Source organism: Zerene cesonia, chromosome 1, assembly GCF_012273895.1.
Source record: "Zerene cesonia ecotype Mississippi chromosome 1, Zerene_cesonia_1.1, whole genome shotgun sequence".
Taxonomy (NCBI): Eukaryota; Metazoa; Arthropoda; class Insecta; order Lepidoptera; family Pieridae; genus Zerene; species Zerene cesonia.
The window spans coordinates 5,421,540-5,442,114 of NC_052102.1; the positions used below are offsets into that span (position 1 = coordinate 5,421,540).

A 20,575-nucleotide genomic window follows, 5' to 3' on the forward strand; every position below is an offset into this window, starting at 1 on the left:
GACTACATTACATTTAAGCCCCTTTTCGTTGTAAACGTGACATATAAAGTCACGTATATTTACTTTCACTTGTTTTCATATGCCATTTCTTGAGCAAATGGGAGATGTTATTAAGCACCATTTGCAGAAGGTAGCTGTGAGATTTTCACGGTAACGGTATCGTCAGCCAACATTTGCTTGCATCACAGGTACATACCTGTGATTAATGTTGCAGGTACGGATATATTAGCAACTAGCTGCGCCCCGCGGGTCACCCGCGTAAGTCCGTATCCCGTAGGAATATCGGGATGAAAAGTTGCCTATATGTTATTCCAGTTTTCCAGCTCGGACGTACGTACCAAATTTCATTGCAATCGGTTCAGTGGTTTTTGCGTGAAAGAGCAACAAACACACACACATCCTTATAAACTTTCGCATTTATAATATTAAGTAGGATTAATGGGAGGTACAGTATACGTGCCTGCCACATACTGCCCAGTGGGACTTCCACCATTATTAGGCACAATTCAAATAATGCTTCCTGAGTCTGTGTTCCCTGACGGGTATAATCTGGGGATCTTCAAAAGTAGAGTGAACAGGTACCTCCTAGGGAAGCGCGCTCCATCTTAGACTACATCTACGCTCACCAGCAGGCGAGATGGTAGTCAAGCGCTTCCCTTTCCCACAATAAAAAAATAAAATAGTGCTTCACCGATCCAGACCATAAAATATCTACTTTATGAAAATAATTTTTTTTCATTAAAAGTTCATACAAGTAGTTTGGTGCTGAGGTTTTAACTTTGTAAAGTAAGCCATCCATATACACCGTCAAATGCTTGGGATATGTCCAAAAAAGCGCCTGATTAGTACTTTTTTGTTTCCAGAGATGCTATGATTATTTTCGGAAGTCTATATACCTGATCAATAGGAGCATATTTGCTGCGTAACCCGACCTGGTGATCTGGTATTTCTTTTCCCTGAATATGGCTAGCAAGAGTTGCGAATGTGAGTGTGAGTAGTAGTGATTTATATATTTCTGATGACTTAGATCTATACGACTTGGCTATGATTTTATTTTATCAATCGTACCTTACATTGTTTACGGACGATACTTAGCCTCGTTATGGCATTCAATAAAGACGTTAGTTAGATTATTTCAGATTCAGGCAGTTCCTGTAATAAGCGATTAGGCTAAATTTAAGAATATTGTTTATTATTTCTCTTTCATTCGTCTTTATTCATTCGTCTTTATTCTTCGAATATTGTAATATTATCTACCATTTCAAATATGTATTTTATTTGTCTTTATTTTACAGGTAACATTTTTATATCATTGCGTAATATTATTTTCTTGGAAGATAAGTATTAACTATTAAAAAATTTTTGTTTCTCCAAAACAAGAAAAAAATAATAAAAAAAGGATTAAACTTATCGTAAAAATACGTACCATATTAAAGACGTATATACTCTATGCTGTATTTTACTTTTATACCGACGGTATAATTTTCATAGTATATAACCAATTAAAACCGTCATTCAATTAATTATAATATAAATTACCACATTTTATTTTTTTTACACCACTGTTTACTTCCTTTTCATTTCCCGCCTATTTTTCAACTGCGTTCATAGGACGTAAATTGTCTTCCGTTATCAAATAAAATACATAACAATATAACGTAGATTGTTTAGGAACAGAGTATGTGATATGTAAATGTCAATTTCAAATTTTAGTTTTAAATATTTTAACAAAATTGACATGAAACAAAATCTTTAACATTTTACTAAAATCGATATTTTCGATTTTAAGTCAGCACTCAGCAGTCAACTTAAAAGCAGAGTTGCCAACGTAGTGGTTCCCTTCCTAAATTTCGGGGTTTTAAGCCAAATGGTACTAAAGTGAAACTTACTGACTGAATGAAAACGTCAATGTCACAATTGTATTATGGTGTTTACCTTAGTTTAATCGCAAACATACCTGAGAGATTTAATTATTATAATGTGGTGGCAAGCAATAAGTGAAAATGTGTTGAGATATAGATAAAATAATAGTGTTAAAAATATTTCAAGGCCTGGGAAGCAGATCCTAAGTTAAAAGGTGAAGTTATCAGTATACGTTAAAATTGTTTGTAAGTTTCTAAAAATATATACCGAACATAATTATTATACAAAAGTTCGTACAAAAGTCCATTCTAACATTCATTCTCATTACTCACTACCTATAATGTTAGTAAGATTTAATTTTATTTGTTTTTTTCCGACTTCAAAAAACGAGGCGGTTCGCAATTCGGCCGATATATATCTATTTCATGTACGAACACCGATAACGCCGAGGTTTCTGGACTGATTTGCGTAATTCTTTTTTTGTTTAACTAAAAAAAAAAACTAACGTACCTAACATTAAATTTAATTTTTTAGTTTTATAGCATTGAAATGCTTTATAACGTACCTAATATTAGTTTTTTGACGGCAAAAAAGCTAGTTTTAAACCGACATCCAAGAAAGAAAGGAGGACTCAATTCTGCTGGTGTATTTTTATGTTTGTACTCCGATTTCGCCCAGATTTCTGAACCGATTTATGCAATTCTCTTTTTGTCTGATATTATAAATGCGAAAGTTTGTAAAGATGTGTGAGCGTTTGTTGCTCCTTCACGCTAAAACTGCTTATTCGATTGCAATGAAATTTGGTAAGCAGACAGGTGGACAACTGGAATAACATATAGGAACATATAGACTTTTTAACCCGATATTCTTACGGGATACGGACCTACGCGCGTGAAACCGCGGGGCCCAGCTAGTAATTTATAATTTTGTTTTATTACATATTTTGTTTTAGTTACTTTATCTATCCTGATGTCCATAACTACTTATAATGAATTCGGTTAATAAAAACAAATCTCGTAAGTAATATTGATCCACCTTTTTGTTACCGATTGAGCTGATATTTTATAAAATTAAATTAATATTCATTTAATATAATTGTCTCTACAGAAACAAACCAAAAGTATGAAAAAAAAGATTTAATATTAATTATATTCTACCTATTATTAAGAATACTATTTACTAATAGGTGTAAAGCTAGTGCCAGTATATATTAATAAGTATTATATTGGCTTGGCACCGACTTCAAACTTATTAGTGAATAGCTAAAATATAATCAATTATTTGTATTATAATTAATATTAATTCTTTATTATTTTTTGGAATTAATTGGTTTTTAGTTATAGCTTTAAGGAGAAAATTTTTTGAGAGTGGGAATCACTGCTTAAAAGTCATTATGTAAAAAAAAATTGCGAACTGTCACTATAATGTCAAAATACTGTGATGGCTTGATTGTTTGTTTTTAAGAAAATTTTTATTAGAAAGTGATATGAAAGTGTAGAAAATAAGTCTAAAATTATTTCTTATCAACCGCAACATATTAAAATAATAAATGTATTCTTTTTTTGGTAATCGTGTGGAATTATACCATAATATAGTTGTTAGCCTTGAAGTAGATGTCATCTAAATGAGCCTTGTTTATTTTACATTTTAGTGTTATTAGTCGTAATTTCACTATTATATGGCTCTGATGTTTGACTTATGGTTTGCAAAAATATTGAAGAGGCATGTTTTACCCACGAATTCGGGAGAAAGGTGCAAGTTTAGTAGTTCTCAGTTGGACTTGCTTGGCAGTGTTGTGTGCCGCGTCCACAGCTCCTTGCGACAAAACTCGTAGAGTTTTCACAGATCCCAGTGGCATAATTACCGATGGCCCCAGCAATTCGAACTATACGCAAGTAAGTGATCAGTTTTACATGAAAAGTTGCATATTAAGAACCCTTTTCTAATTATATCCTTTTACGCAGGATTCGCATTGCGAATGGCTCATTAAAGCATCTAACAAATCTCAATACATTACACTAAGCTTCATTCGCATGGGAACAGAATGTTCCTATGATTATGTATTTGTATACGATGGGGATTCGTTTGATGCGCCATTGCTGGGAAGTTTTAGTGGAAAAACCGAACCGCAAAATGTTACAGCTTCAAGTGGTTATGTGAGTATTTATGACAGATGCATCACAAATGTGTAATTGTCTTTTAACTGAAACAAATCACAATCTTTTCAGATGTTAATACTCTTGTATAGCGATACAAATTATGTTTTGGACGGTTTTCGCGCCACATACGCCATACACAACTGTCCAAATAATTGTACAGGCAGAGGCCTGTGTTTGTCAAACAAATGCTTTTGTGTTGGAACTTGGGGCGGTCCAGACTGCAGTGTTGAATTGTGTCCCAACGGTTGCTCAGGAAATGGTCAATGTAAAGGGGACAGGTGTTTATGCAAAAGAGGGTAAGCTGTAGTAATTAAGTATTTATAATTTTATAATATCTATAATAAATCTTGAATTATTATATATCTGTTATTAATATTATTATATTACATTAGCAGTCGCTGGCTTCACCCATGAAAAATTAACAGTGAAAGAATTTTTAAAATTAGTCCAATAGTTATTGCCTTTTTTATTATTAGTATAATATACCAATCATTGATATTATTTTTATACTCGAAGAATCCTTTCAAGTTCCTTTTTATAGAGCCTGTATTATAGCACTATCAAATTCAAACTAGAATGAATATTTTTAGTATGTACATTGAATACAACACAAACTAAAATGGTATGACCTAAGAATATTATTTGGAAAATTGTAATATCAGATATTTTGACATATAAAAATTTATCTAAACTTATATTCAACAATCATAGAATAAATAATTATACATAACATTGCATCATTGCCCTGCTACAAAGAAAAATTCATAACTTTTTATAATATGAATACGAAATACTGTCCTATGAAATGTTATTGTTGCATTCATCATGGTGCTCATGCATTTTAAATATACATGTTTTTGTAATGTATATATATCTATTATAGCCTCACTATGAGGTCAATTATGCATTCATTGTATATTCTTATCTAAATTGCAATTATGAAGCAGGTCATTTATATTAACACTTAGTATTGTGTATAACAATCTGATACCATTATATCCACTAGATATAAAAAAATAATTATTTCCATAACCTACTTCATCAACAAACATAAGTAATGTTAAATGAGTATTATATATAAATATTTTAGTGTCTTTTAAATAAAAATAATTGATGACTACATAAACTCTAAACATACCAAAACTTTAATTCAATAGCATTCAATAAACTCATAGAAGATCATTCTCTCTAGTATATCTCACTTCCTATTAAAATGAACTTGTGTAATGTAACCTTTCTACCAAAAGTTTAAAAATAGATTATACATGAAGCTTTAAATATTTTAGATACTCTGGGGAATCCTGTTCACTTAAAAGCAATGACAAAGATGGCAATAGTTGGCACTGGCTTTCGCACACTGAGAGTGGAATGACCAAGCGAGCGGCACACACTGCTGTGTATGTTAACCACACTGATTCTCTCTATGTGTTTGGAGGTTATGATCTGAATAGAGTTTTAGCAGTTTTGGAAGTATACAAGTAAGTCCACTGTTTAATTGCAACCAAAAAAAAACAACAATTATGAGTATTGTGAGAATTATAAATTGGTATGTGCATTACAAATTTGATAGTCGGGAGAGGCAATAAAAAAATTCTTTGAATATTTCGTCTTTCTGTTCATAATTATTATTAAGTCAATTATTTTTACCTTCTTCAATAAGGTCAAATCTATTGAAATATTTTTTTTTTATGCCATAATATTTTTTTTATGTCGGCTATGGAGTTGGTGGGTCGCCTGATGGTAAGAGCTACCATCGCCCGTGAACATTTGGACAGGCGTAAGGTTATTGGCTGAGGGCTTATGTCTTTGCAAATTTTATTTATTTGCCGAATGCCGATCTTAAAAGTTGTAACAAAGAAGGGATTGATGAGGGGAATAAATGAAGGATTGGGAAGGATGGCGAAAATAATATGGTCTCTGGCAATTCCCCCAACCCCCAGCTCCCCGAATGAAACACAGTAGCTTCTATCTCATGCCAATCTTCTGTGTGAAGCGTGCTTGACTCCAACACTTATTAAATCAACAACAACATTAAGTGGACTGGACATTTTTTTAATAAGAATTGTCTAAGTACTGCAACCATAACATTTAATACACATTATAACTCACGTGCCACAGTAAAATTTTTGAAAATTAGGCGATTCGATGTTTAATTTCTTTCTGACATTATTTATAACATTTTCGTAAATATTTTTAAGGATATTTTTAAAAAACAAAATTATTTAAAGACTAGCAGTAAAATGATTCTGAATAAAGCTCCTTATCGTCTATTTTTAACTTAATTTGACAAACGTTAAATATCAACATTTAAGACCATTATTTTTCACGCTATTCCTAATAGCTAGCTTAGATAAAGAAATAATATATTTGTGGCAATTATTAGTGTTATTAGATATACACTGTATCTCCACTGAACGATTATTTTTGTTGGATTTGTAAACGCATCCTTAATGTATAGGCAATCTTTATAACTTCAATGGTCTATTAAATGAACTAGATGTCATAATAACTAAATTTGTAGATTGAAATATAATTATGAGGTTAAAATGTAATATGGGTAGGATCTGATACGAGCAGATAATTGTTTTCACATTGGAATTTAAGACCAGTGCCTTTCCTCGTTATAGTTTCAAACTTGATTGCAATGCGGTTAGATATCTTATTCTACGTTTTACCGTGGATAATTGCGATAAGTTAAATAAGTAAATAGTTCTTAACAACTTAAAGAATCTGTTTAGAGGGAGTTGATATTTATCTCCCAAATTCATGTCAAATCCGAATCCCTAAAATCCGATTCTCAATGTTGTTATACAACATATTATTAAAGCCTTTATGAATTTCTTTATATTGATCCTGAGTAAATTAAATTGTCTCCTTTGCTGTAAGTAATCGATTTATAGCCGATGAGTCACCCTTGACCCCGCAAGGAGCGAGGACAGATAATTCATTACTTTTTTAAATCGATTTCTGTGTAAGGATAAATATTAAAAGTAAGAGGCGGAAAAAGTTACATTTTTAATCATTTTTACTTTGAAATATATTCGTTACGCTACCTACTTATTAGTTGCGGTGCAGTAATAGCTATTCGCTCATATAATTATCATTTATTATTTCAATATAAAACTAAGTTATTATTGTCATTGTACGTACATAAATTTTATTTTCCTGTATAAGTCTCTAATTTCATGATATTGCAGATTTTCTACTAGTCAATGGTATGATGAAAACGGAAAAGTTTTGCGTCGATATCCTACAAACGAAGAAATTGATAAGTCGTTATTAACTTTATTTACCAAGGTGAGTAGGTCAGCTGTTCTGATAAGATAAGTCCTTACCCATAACATTATAATCTTGGTTTAGAAATTTGTTAGTTTTTTAGTACTAATCGTAAATGCAAATTTTAGTCATGCATAGGTACTGATACGATTTTAATTTAATTTTGTACAGGGGTGCCCAGAAATAAATTTGTCAATAATAAAAATCGAATGGACGGAGAGGTTCATGAATATATTTTCGGCATCAATCAGCTACACTACAAATTTATGTTAGCGAAGCCGCGGGCGGAAATCTAGTTGTATACACATGTACTGTACCAATATTACATCTAACATAATATGTTATGATGTTTGTCTACCTTAGAATTACTGATAATTCCATATGAATTAATGGTTTAATTAGAGGTTAAAGCATTTATATCAGACGGGTCGAGAATTTATTTCCGTACATACAGGTACTAAACGGGATGTTAACTTTAAAACTTGTTTACCTTTGTTAAATCGTATTTACCTTCAATGATAAAAATTCAAGAAAGAAATATATCTTTATTTTGTCATATGCACTAACATGTACTTTTTTATTAAGTATTTCGAAATTTAAAAATAGCGTATTGTTTTGTCTATAAAATAATCGAGCCTAATCTAAACTAAAATCAAGAAAGTCAGAGGGCTACGCTTGTTTAGAATAAATTTGATAGCACTAGTCATTTTGGTTCTAAAATGTTTCAGGGAAATATAGATGGCAGCTGGCACATAGGAAATAGAAGCTCTTTATTCAACTTACTTTTAACGTCTTTTTCTCACCATGACAAAACGGCTTTACCACTCATGTACTCCCCTTCACCCACGCCATATTCTGAAAGTTACCTGCAGTTTACGGATCGTCCTGAATTCGTGAGCCTTAAAACCTCGAACTATACTAAGCCTGAACCGCGATATGGGCACTCTGCCTGTGCCTTTGGAAACGGTTTCATTTTATACGGAGGAAAGCTCTCTGATGGCAGCTTGTCTTCGGAATTATGGTATTATGATGTTATCGAAAATATCTGGACTTTGAGAGCTGTTAATTCTTCGTTCACACCACCAGGCTTGACTCGTCATACTTTGACTACCGTTAAGGATGAATTATATCTGTTCGGCGGAAGTACTGTCGATGGTGAATTTTCCTCCAGGTAAGGAAATTTTCCTATTGTTTTTTTTATCGGTCAAGCCTTAATGACTGTTGTTATTTACGTGGTTTTATTTCAGTTTATATAAAATTAAAATGGGAGAGCCGAGTACGGAGTCATGGGAAAAAGTTCAAGTACGCGGTGGAAAAGAATTGGACGTGCGTGTGGTTGCCCATACTGCTGTGTACCATGAACCTTCCAATTCAATTTTGGTTTATGGCGGTGTTGTGGCCAGTGTTGCTAGGTAAGGATGGGAACAATATGTAACTTCATTGTTTACACTTCATTTTTTATTTTTTTATCTTTTAATTCTTCTTACAGATTTTCCAAGCTTTCGGACAGAATGTTTACTTTTGATTTAGACCATAAACATTGGAGCGAAATTCATTATCCACGTGCACATTTGCGCGACACGTACGTGCCTCGTGAAAGAGCTTTCCATACAGCAACTATAATAGGTATTATCAATAACATTAAACTGTTTACATGTTAATGGTATTGTAAAATAAATAATTCTTTACTTTTTCAAGGGAATTATTTGGTCGTATTTGGGGGATATTCACATCGTCACAACAGAGAGGAAATTTGCTATGATGGACAAATGTATCTTTATCATCTTGGTTGCCACGCTTGGATACCTCTGGACGTTTTGGGTAAAACTCGAAAGTTTTATCCTAAGAAACAAGGCGTTTTCGCTCATGCAGCTGCATTGAAACCGCCCGCTACATTGCTCATCGTTGGTGGATATCATGGCAATGTAAACGGTCAGTCAATAAAAAAGTATTCTTTATTCAAAATTTCAATATTCATAATCAAAGATTAACAAAGTCGTTCAACAAATATGAAATTACTACTGGCTATAAATGTTAACGGCTCTCAGTGCTGCTATTTGTACATTGTAATTTATCTGATTACATATTATGGAATTATTCCATGGAAGTTTTTATGCTTAGTTTTACTGTGAGGTGCATAAATTTACATCATTACTGTTCGGTGACTGTTGATTTCAATAACATTTATAATTTGCTTCTTGTAATCTAGGTAAATACACGTTTATGCATTAAATTAGTTACAAGTAATTTCTTTTATACTTTAGTAAAATTTAATACATCGTTCATTTTATTAATAGAGCAGATAATGTATTGTGGAAGTTGTAAAGTATAGAGAAATTCTGTCATCGGAATCTTTGGTCTTTGTGGTTTTCTATAACTATCCATAAATGTGGGTGTCTTTTTTCTTCAATATACATAAATTATTAATTTTTGTATTGTCTTTTAGGCGACCTCCTTGCTTATGTAGTACCCAGTTGGCACGCAGGCATTACTAATAAGGACCCAGAGTCAGCTTGTCCTCGACATAAAACTCAACCGGAATGTCTCGCAGATCCAGAGTGCGGTTGGTGCTCAGCTGATGATGTGAGTAGAATAAATTTTAAACTTATTTGTAATGCAAATGTTTTGTAAGAAAGAATAGGTACGTGAGCCTAAAAGCCATATAATCCGAAATAATTATACATAAAATTATAATATGCGCATTTCAGATTTGCTATGGAAGGACCATTGGTTCTAACTGTACAACAAACTTGCAATCGATTCGTTGCGGTGGTATATGTCCAGCTCTCGGAGATTGTCAATCCTGCCTGATTCACGGGCCACCTTTGGATAAAAATAGTTCACGCTCTCCCCTCTTATCAGTCAGCACTAAACTAGGCTTATATCAATGCAGTTGGTGTGTGCAGAATGCACGTTGTCATCATAAAGATGGTAAGTTTGTACGAGTATATGTGTTTTATTAGATATAATTAACACTTTTACCAAATCTATAATACTATATATTTGTTGTAGATAATTATGGTGTTTGCGGTGAAGATACTCCTTCAGAAAACCCAGGTTGGTGGGGAACAACCGGTACGGAAGTCACTACTCCTGAAGAATGCAAAATATTAGATAAGCGACCGGGCTTAACATTTTTAAGATATCAGCAACCGGCTGATTGGAATCATCCCGATGCCGTCGCAGTAGTAAACGCAACCACAGTGGATTGGGGAGCCGGGGGTGGCAGTAACAACATTATAGCTGGAGCAAGCGAGACTCGACTTAAAGGATGGTTACACATACCTCTATATTGGAATGGAACAGGTGAAACACTCCAAGTATGTGCGGGCCATGCGAACTTGACGGTCACTCTCGGTGACAAACTGGATCCTGTTGCGAATATTACTGGATATCCATCAATATGCGCTCCCGTCGATTGGCCTATATTAAGCCCTGGTCGTCTTTCAGTTGATATGCACGCTAACGATTCCCTTCATACAGGTCTTTATCCGTCGCATTATCATGCCAAAATGGAATTACTTCACAATAAGTCACAAGAGAGCGCTAAGGTAAATTATATTCTGAGTGACGATTTTGTAAATATGTAATAACATCTTATTGAAATTGTAATAATTTCCTTTCTTTTAGGTTTTCACGTTTGAATTTTTGGAACCATTCTCTGATGGGAAATGTTCAAACTACGATAACTGCTTGTTATGTCTCTCCGATGCTGCGTGCGGTTGGTGTGAGCTGACAAATCGATGCGAACCAAGAAACATAGATGAACAGGTCACTTGTACTTCCGATAATGAGTGGCGATACCTGACATTGCAGCCAGCGGCGTGTCCAAATTGCTCTAACTATATAAGTTGCGAACGGTGCGTGTCGGGAAACTATTGCGAGTGGTGGGCGGACGAAGCGCGGTGTGCGAGGCGGGGACGGGCCAGCGGGGCCATCGTGGACGCGTCCGAGTGCCCCGCGCCGTGCCGCATGCGGCTGGACTGCGAGCACTGTCTGGACGAGCGAGGGCGGTGCGTCTGGTGCGAGGCCACTCGCCAGTGCTTCAGCTTCAGCGTGTACACCAGTGAATACCAGTTTGGCCTATGCCGCGAGTGGCTCGATCGTGCGTCATCTCCGACCGACGATGTCAATAAGAAAACTAGCCAGTGTAAATCATGCCAAGCGCACGTACAATGCGCCACGTGTTTGAGGAGCATGGGGTGTGGCTGGTGTCACTCTTACGAAAATCCGATAAATGGCGTTTGTACGGAAGGTGACTTCACTCGCTCTCATATAGATTGTGCGTCGCTGCTGAATGTTACTTCTAGAGATGCGGGATGGGCCTATGCGCAATGTCCCGACGTTGATGAGTGTGGGCTTGGGCTTCATGATTGTCATGAGCATGCGGTGTGTAACAATACGCATGGCTCGTATACTTGCAAATGTAAGCAGGGTTATATAGGGGATGGACGTAAAAGTTGTATGCGAACATGTTATAACAACTGTATTCACGGATATTGTCTTGGAGCACCACAGTACAAATGCAAATGTGATTTGGGATGGACAGGTGCAGACTGCTCGATTAATTGTGGATGCCATAATCATTCCTTTTGTAAGACAGGAGTTGGGCGATGTGATGAGTGCCAAGATTGGACAGAGGGTGAGTTTTGTGAATCTTGTAAGCCCGGTAGCCATGGTAACGCGACGACGGGACAGGGATGTCGCCGATGCGACTGCAATGACCACGGAGACGAGTCACGTGGTATTTGCGATGTCACAACTGGTGAATGTATTTGTAAAGATAACACCGAAGGACAAAATTGTGAACGTTGTAAACCAAAGTTTTATGGTGACCCTAGACATGGAGGCAGGTGTTACTATCAATGTGAACCAAGGGGTATGCTAAAAGCCAACGAAACCGAGGGCATTGGATCGCATAAAACAGATCCGGACATTACAAGCATAGGCCCAACGAAAGAGTGTTTGTGGATTATATCAGCGGAGGAAATAAAAGATGCAATTATTCAATTTACCGTAAATTCTTCTACTTTAAATGTGCCATGTGATCAGAATGCTGTATACGTTTATGATGGACTAGGTGGCGTACCTGATCTAAGTAATAATCAACAAAGCCAATTATTGGGAGTTTTTTGTAATGGGGCATCGTCTGGAGTTGTAGAAGCACGTAGTGGAAACTTGACTGTTCATTACAAACAGAGTCAGCCCGACCAAGGATTCGAAGGTGTATATAAAGTGTTAGCATGCGATGGCCACTGTGTGTGGCCTCGTGTCTGTAACAAGAGGCACTGCATGTGTAGAGAAGGTTTTGGCGGCTTTGATTGTAATATAGAAATATGCCGAAATAACTGCAGTAGACATCTAAATGGTGGAGTGTGTGATATGAACTACGGGCGTTGCCTATGTAATGAAGGTTATGGAGGGGACGATTGTTCGTTAAAACTTGACAAGAGTCAGTTAGTATTTACTGAACTTTTTGATTCCGATTTTTTATCAGATGGACTAGATCACCTGAGAAAAACTTTACCTCGTTTTGGTCATAGTTTAGTAGCTGATAGACGTGGGTTGTGGATGTTTGGAGGATATTCTTTGTCACATGGACCATTGAATGATATTCGATTTTATGATACCAAAAACAACACTTGGATGCAAGTAACCGTCGAAGCTACCCCAGATGCAAAAATGCCTGAAGGGAGATACTTTCATGCTGCAGAAATATATCACTCTAAACAAAATATTTACATATATGGTGGACTGAGTTTACAAGAAAAAACTGGGCAAAATAAAACATTACGTGACTTTTGGCAATTTAGTTTAAAAGATCAAAGATGGAGTAATATTAAGAATAAAGAAGATCAGCCGCCACCACTAGCAGGTCATACTTTAACTTTACAAAAATATCAGGATTATGAAAGTTTAGTGCTTGTGGGTGGGTTTTCATTGGAGGAAGGTTTTATGTCTGATATGTGGGAATTCGATTTAGATAATAAAAAGTGGATTAAAATAAACTGCGAGGGTGCTATGCCGGAAGGTATAATCGGTCATAGTACTGTTTATCATGCACCTTCCCAAAGCCTCTATATATTTGGGGGAATTTTATATAGTTACAATGGGACAATGATTTCTAATAAATTATTTTCATTCCATTATCCTTCCAAGAAATGGAGCGAATTACCAACATTTCCAGGTCTAAACGTATTTGAAAATTTACCTCGACCTACTTTTTTACATTCCGCTGTTACGACCAATGATTACATGATTGTATTTGGAGGACGAACCATACCGGATAAAAGATCCAATTCACTTATTGCATATGTTTATGGTTGTAACCAATGGGTTAAACTTTCGAAAGGTTTGTATATAAATAACGTTTACGCATACTATTTTTCTTTTTGTTAATTCCTTTGATCTTTCACTTTCTCTGCTAACACATCTTACTATTTTAGGTCCATCAGTATTAGATCATCCACCCCCACGCACTATAGCTCATGCGATGGCCATAGATTTGGAATCTGAAAACGATTGGAACGTATACATAGTGGGTGGTTGGACGGGCAGCGCAAATTGCCAAGTTACAAGGATAACTTTACCTGACGATTTGTGTTCGTTGTGGAGCTCGAGCAAAATCGAGTGTCGAAGCCATATGGGTTGCAGCTTCTGCAGTACTGGAGAGTATACCAAGTGCTATTCCGTGGATAAGCCTGGATGTGAGGGTAGCGATAGAGTGTCGACTAATGCCGGTGCAGCATGTGACTACGATTTAGTAGCGAGAAGACCGTGTGAAAACTTTACGACTTGCACCTCATGTCTTGCTGCTTGGCCAATGTATCCTGAGGAAAAACCGGCTTGTAGATGGTGTGAAACTTGCGCTGCCGGAGTTGGTATGTATTTGGAGCAAAAGTTATTGTTTCTTATTAATTTACCTTTTGATTCTCACTGAATGTAACAAACTTTCAGGGGAATGTGTACCTACTGATGAATCATGTACAAGTATGAAGTGCAACGCTGGAACAACATACATAAGTGACGTTGATCAATGTCCTGAATTAAGATGCGTAGCGTCAGATTGCGAAAAATGTGTTTCTAATCAATGTTCTTGGACGAGGCTTGCTAATAGAGATGGTATGGCTTTTATTTTTCCGATGTTGATGTCTTAAATATGTAGAAATATTTAATTCATGTGTCTTATATTATATTTTAAGGTCAATTAACGAGGATTACGTCGGATTCGACAGAACTTTATAACTGGACTTGCATACTAACCGAAGAGCAAGGTCGCACAAGTATTCGCTCCTTATCAACAAAATTAGGTCATTCATATTTTGGTTCCAACAAAGATGAGTGTCCCAGCCGATGTCATCTGTATGACGATTGCCAATCATGTCTAAGCTCCGATGGCGCTGAGGGAGGATTTTCTGAATGTCACTGGGCTAGCTATCTAGGCACGTGTATTTCGCCGGCCTACCAACCTTTGTACTGTGCGGGTGGTGTTTGTGGATTAGTTTTAACTAAGGCTGATAAAAACAAATGTCCAGCACCGTGTGGCACTTTCGATCAATGTTCAGAATGTTTGCATCACTCTCACTGTGGTTGGTGTGCTATTGAGGGAGCAAACGGCGAAGGAGTTTGTACTGAAGGGTCTATAGATTCTCCCTTGGATTATTCAACGCGTACTACGTGTGCTGCTGTCTATTCGAATGTGCGCGAAACAAATGGAACAAATGACACATTTTCATGGCATTATACTCGATGTCCACCGGAAAATGAGTGTGAAAATAATCACCATCAATGTAAAGCAGATTCCGAGGTGAGGATGTCCTTTAATTTACCTTTAACATTTAATAAATGATACGGCTTATTATAGCTTTTTTTGTACGACAATTAAAAAGTGTGAGCAGCTAAGGGGTGAGAGGCGTTGCTGGACTTTGAATATTATTATCTTAATAATAATTGAATGGATTATTACCAGGTGTGTCGTGACTTACCAACCGGCTACGAGTGTCTGTGCGGTGAAGGCCATAAGCGCGTGGGCGGCGCATGCGCGGCGGTGTGCTCGCAGGGCTGCGTGCGCGGCGCTTGCGTGCAGCCCAACGTTTGTCGATGCGACTTTGGCTACGTTGGCGCCAACTGCACCATACAGTGCCAGTGTAATGGACATTCGCATTGTGAGGGACCGGATAAGCTTGATAAGTGTATCGAGTGTCACAATAATACGATTGTAAGTGTGTTTTGTTTCACTATTTCATATCATGCCGTTATTTTATAGCGTGTTAGCCGACGCCATTACAATATTTTTATTTGTTTAAATCAAAATTTTATAATCCTAAAAATAAAATAATAATTATTTTTTCCAAGAATATTTATAGATGTTTTAAAACATTTAGGGTAGCCAATGCGAGAAGTGCAAGCCGAATTTCGTTGGCGATCCAACTGACAACGGTCAATGTATCCCATGTTCTGTGTACTGCCACGGGCACACTTCCACGTGCACGAACGATGACGTATCGCTGACGTCACGTGACGTGAGCGGGTCCGATCTGGAAGACTACTATAGAGATGGGGGCTCTACAACTAAGGCCCGGTGCGTAAGATGCGCTAACAACACAGACGGGCCGCGCTGTGAACGGTGTATCGAAGGATACTTTAGAGGTTCTGAAGACTTCAGAGATGATTGCCGACCGTAAGTACACTATTTTAACTCAGTTAATGACATGACCTTGAACATATAACAAATCATTTATTTTAACAGATTTTGTCGATTTATCCAGATCAGTGACATGTGTTTTTTTTAACAGATGCGAATGTCACGGCCACGGTGATACGTGCGACCCGGTAACGGGAGAGAAATGTAATTGTGGCAACAACACAGAGAGTGACGTCTCGTGTCAGACCACTTCCTCTAGCAAGAACTCTGCTCAGGAATGCTGGCGTTACCAGTGTGTCAAGTGCAAGGACCTTTACATGGGTGATCCCAGGAATGGCCACCAGTGCTACAAGACAATCAATATTGAGAACAAGATCTGCTTTGATGGCAAGTCAATTGGTTAGTCTGAAAGATTTTTTACCTATTGATACTATAAAAAATAAACACTATTTAATTAAATTTAAGTTGCTGTTAAGTTTCATATCGAAATATTTTATTTTCAGATGAATGTAAAATCAAACCACGCCCTCTATACCCGGGACAAACAGTTTTCGTTGCAGTTAATCCTCGATACATGAACGTAGATATACGTGTTATTGTGGATGTAACTCAAGGGGCCGTTGATTTGTACATGAGTCCCAATGATAGCTCCTTTGTAGTTTCCGTGAACTCATCGACTGGCGCCCACGCCGTTGAATTGGACTCCAGCTACTACAAACATGATTTATTCCGCAAGATGCCGTCTTTCGATGACCACATCCCTAAAAAGTCTAAAGTAACATGGTACTACGATAAGATAGAGTATGCCCTCGCAGATTATACCGCTAAAGATTTAGCGACGTACGTGACAGTGGATAAGAGAAATGTATTATTGCGTGTCAGGAATCTACGCAATCGCTTAGTATTGACTTTGCCCCAGAACATCCACGACTTGACCCATACTAAATTCTACATCATAGTCCGAGCGAGGAACACTGAAGAGGGCGCAGCGAGCTTTGGGATCGTATTCTTTAGACAAGATCAATTGCACATCGATTTGTTCGTGTTCTTCTCAGTTTTCTTCTCGTGTTTCTTTTTGTTTCTGGCGGCGTGCGTAGTGGCGTGGAAAGCGAAGCAAGCCGCGGACGTTCGGAGAGCGAGACGGCGACACGTAGTCGAGGTTTGTGCAATTTGTACTGATAATATTCAAATTGTTTATTTGGAACGAAAATCAGTTTAAAGTAAAAAAAAAAAACCTGTAAATAGAGTAAATAAATAGCTTCATCACTATTGTTTTTTTGTTGTATTAATGATCAAGTTATATATTATTTTAATAATTGAGAAATAGATATGAATTGTGATAAGTTTTATGCTAATTATGTGCTACACGTTTATATTTATATTACGTGTATAAACGCTTTTTACGGTATTTAGTGAATGAATATTTTGAAGTGATTTATTTAATGCTTCAAACAAACATCTGGAAAACTCAACATTTGTAAACTCAACGTTTCAAAAACATCCGTGTATAATAAGCGCAACATTATAATTATGCGCTCATTTCAAATAGTCTCATGTCACTCGCGTCTAGGCCCACTCGAGAGCTCTCTTTATAAAAACAACTTTAAGTAATACGAATAAGGTTGAATTTCACAAACTGAATGCTTAAAGCATAACTAATACTCTCGAGCGTTATTATATATGACACTGGATCTTGGGTTCTTTATATATGAACGGAAGGAGTATAAACAATATCGCAACCAGATGCTGCACATGGCGAAGCGTCCGTTCGCGGGCGTGGTGGTGCTGGTGGCGGGCGGCGGGCGGCGCCGCGCCGACGTGCAGCCCGTCGCCATCGAGCCCACCGCCGACGGCCGCGCCGCCGTCACCTCCGTGCTCGTCAGGTAAATCGTCTAATTCATATTAAGTGTCACTATTAGCGTAGTGAATAGCGACTTTGAGCGACGCACGCTGACAAGTTTTCAACGGATAACCGAGTGATAAATCAGTGGTAAGTAATCATCTTAACCTTTTTGGTTTGTGATCCAAAATATGTCTATAGGTTCGTATTACGGTTAGTTTAGGAGGAGTTTGTACATTTTTTTAAATATGGAAAATGGTATTCTAGCTTCTTTTTAATTATGAATGACATGTTTCACTGTCGTAATAAGTAGCCTATATCACTCTCTAGCCTTCTATATCAAAAATCGAACCACAAAAATCGCTCCCTACAAAGTGAAAAAAAGGCACAAAAACAAACATACGAACTATTTGTAAAAAACAAGGCAAATCCCGTAGGTTGCCAGGCGGGTCCCGCGCGCCGGTGCGCATGGCGCTCGCGTCCGCGCTGGTGCTGGTGACGCGCGCGCCCGCGCTGCGCCCGCGCCCGCGCCGACCGCTCTCTTAACCACAAGCGCTACCGATATCACATTGTTACCAAAACTGTCGCCATATCTATCGATAAACAATACGCTGACAAATTATTGTAGCAAAATTTTCATTTCAGTGTAGGTATTATTATTGTGAAAATGTTTAGTTTTAGAAGAACGTGTGCTTTAAATTTAAAGCAGCGTTGATAATTATTTACATTCTATTTTTTGTATATTTGGAGCAATGAAAAATTTTTGATTTTTATTAGCGAATTATTTGAGATGATCTTTTATATATATAGGACTGGAATTAAAGCTGCTCATTATATTATTACATTATGATAATATTTAAGTGTAGCGTAATTATAGAAGTGGTATTGTTTAAAACGTGTTGATGTCATTTGTTTTACAAAATATATAATTATTATTATTGATGATGATGGCGTCGTATATAATATTGGAAATTCGAGGGAAATGTAAAAAACAATATTATGTTAAAGTACCATAACAAATCCAATACATAGAGCCAAAGGAATCAAACTGAGCGTGACTTTACGCGGGTTGTGAATAGCCAATAGTAGCGAATACTGTTGTGTTGTTTATTTCGAAATTTTATTATGCCATGTTGGATAACATAAATATTATGTTATGGCTTGTTATTGCTACACATATATATATTAGTCTTAATCTGCATGTCTTACTGTATACTTCTACTTTTTATTGTAGGTATTTAATTTTGTAGTATTTTATATTTCTTTTTAAGTTTGAGAATCTCTTATACTTTTTATTTCCCCACTGCAGCTTTGTAAAACTTAATACAACTAGAATAATCTTATGTTTATAAGGAAACCTTGGTTGCTACAAAATTCATGTTTATTAACCAGAAATATACTATTCCATGTAAGATCCATAAAACTTATCAGAATATAAGTTTGTCTATATATAAGAATTCGAAGTCTTCTGGATATATAAATAGATAGATAATAGTAAGGTATCGACATTATATATTGTCCATTGATGCACAATTCAATAAAATAATTAACATATGAGTTAAGTGTGAAAATGTGATTAATATGAATGCATGTAAATTACAAATTAATTTCACACAATAGTCTTTCAGAGAAGAAATTCAGATGTTTTATAAAAGAAAATCAGATTGAACATGGTATGTTTTATCTATATACATGATTGTTGTACTATTGATTTTATTAAATCGCTAATAGCAGCTAAACATACAACTAAATCACTTTGTAATTGCTCATAAGTAATTGGCAGTATTGTGTAAATGAATTAATGATGTAGTATATTTTAAGTAGATTAATAATAATCAAATATTTAAGTGGAAATAACTACTAGACGTTATGTAAGAGAGTACTGATATTATATGTATTAAGTTGTTTGTGATCAGAAATATATGAATACCTAAGAAGGGTATTGTTCTATCGAGTCCATGAAACATTCCAATTGTATATCTTTGTATATAATAAAAATTTACATTAAATGTATAATTATCCAAATGTAATAACATTGGCAGGCAATCGAAGCTTTAAGTATATTAAACTAAGAAATCTATTTGCTCATTATTTTATTTTAAATTGAAATTGAGTTTTTTACTGCATTTATTTATTCTCCAATTAAAACTCTTTTTATTCATTTTTTTCCTTCTTTATTGACTGCAATTAAGTTCTGATTTATACAAAACATTTTTATTTGCATAATAGGGTTGGGATTTTTTATGTTTTAAATGAATTATATCATAAAAGCGGGTGAAACTTAGGTGTAATTTTATCTGTACAGCTTATAGTTTTCGTAAAGGAAAAGTTACAGAAGTACAATAACATAATCCACACATTTCAACTGTCTCTGTGAAAACATTTTATTTTTCTTTGTATTGCTATGCATGTATTGTAATAATTTATTAGATCTGAAACTGCTTGTCTGTTAATGTCCAATATATTATATTAGATATGAATGTTGTTGTGTAAAAATCTACTCAAATATAATACTTGCTCAAAAAATCTTTTGCAATATGTGTTTTAGTAGTTTTCATTTGTGGTGTCAAAAATTAATTGGCTGTTTTCAGTTATTAATCTAGAATGTAATTGATCCGTTTCCAAGGTGTAAAGACATTTTCCATAGTTCATTGTACATTCTTGCAATCAGAATTAGGTAAAGGCACAATGATGCACTAATGTTTAATACAATGTGCATTTGTTAACGTTTCGTTCTGTGAAGCCATGACAGTGAATACAGTCATGATGTTCAGGTTAATGATCTATTAGCAG

General features: G+C 35.8%; 1 protein-coding gene across 2 annotated transcripts; it reads left to right on the plus strand.

The window, feature by feature from the left end:
* Positions 1–3,279: 3,279 nt before the first annotated feature.
* On the plus strand, positions 3,280–18,526 carry LOC119828595 (multiple epidermal growth factor-like domains protein 8). Of its 2 annotated transcripts, XM_038350813.1 has the most exons (23): positions 3,282–3,428; positions 3,515–3,758; positions 3,828–4,019; positions 4,092–4,318; positions 5,309–5,500; positions 7,220–7,319; positions 8,027–8,469; positions 8,546–8,710; positions 8,788–8,924; positions 8,997–9,230; positions 9,745–9,881; positions 10,007–10,229; positions 10,311–10,849; positions 10,929–13,650; positions 13,745–14,179; positions 14,256–14,420; positions 14,501–15,105; positions 15,268–15,516; positions 15,683–15,978; positions 16,094–16,341; positions 16,446–17,101; positions 17,686–17,825; positions 18,220–18,526. In XM_038350813.1, exons 2-23 carry the CDS (start codon positions 3,588–3,590, stop codon positions 18,326–18,328), a joined length of 8,385 nt encoding a protein of 2,794 aa, XP_038206741.1. In that variant the 5' UTR covers positions 3,282–3,428; positions 3,515–3,587; the 3' UTR covers positions 18,329–18,526. The 2 variants fall into 2 exon arrangements, with proteins under 2 accessions (XP_038206735.1, XP_038206741.1); XM_038350807.1 differs by having other exon boundaries at positions 3,280–3,758.
* Positions 18,527–20,575: the final 2,049 nt, after the last annotated feature.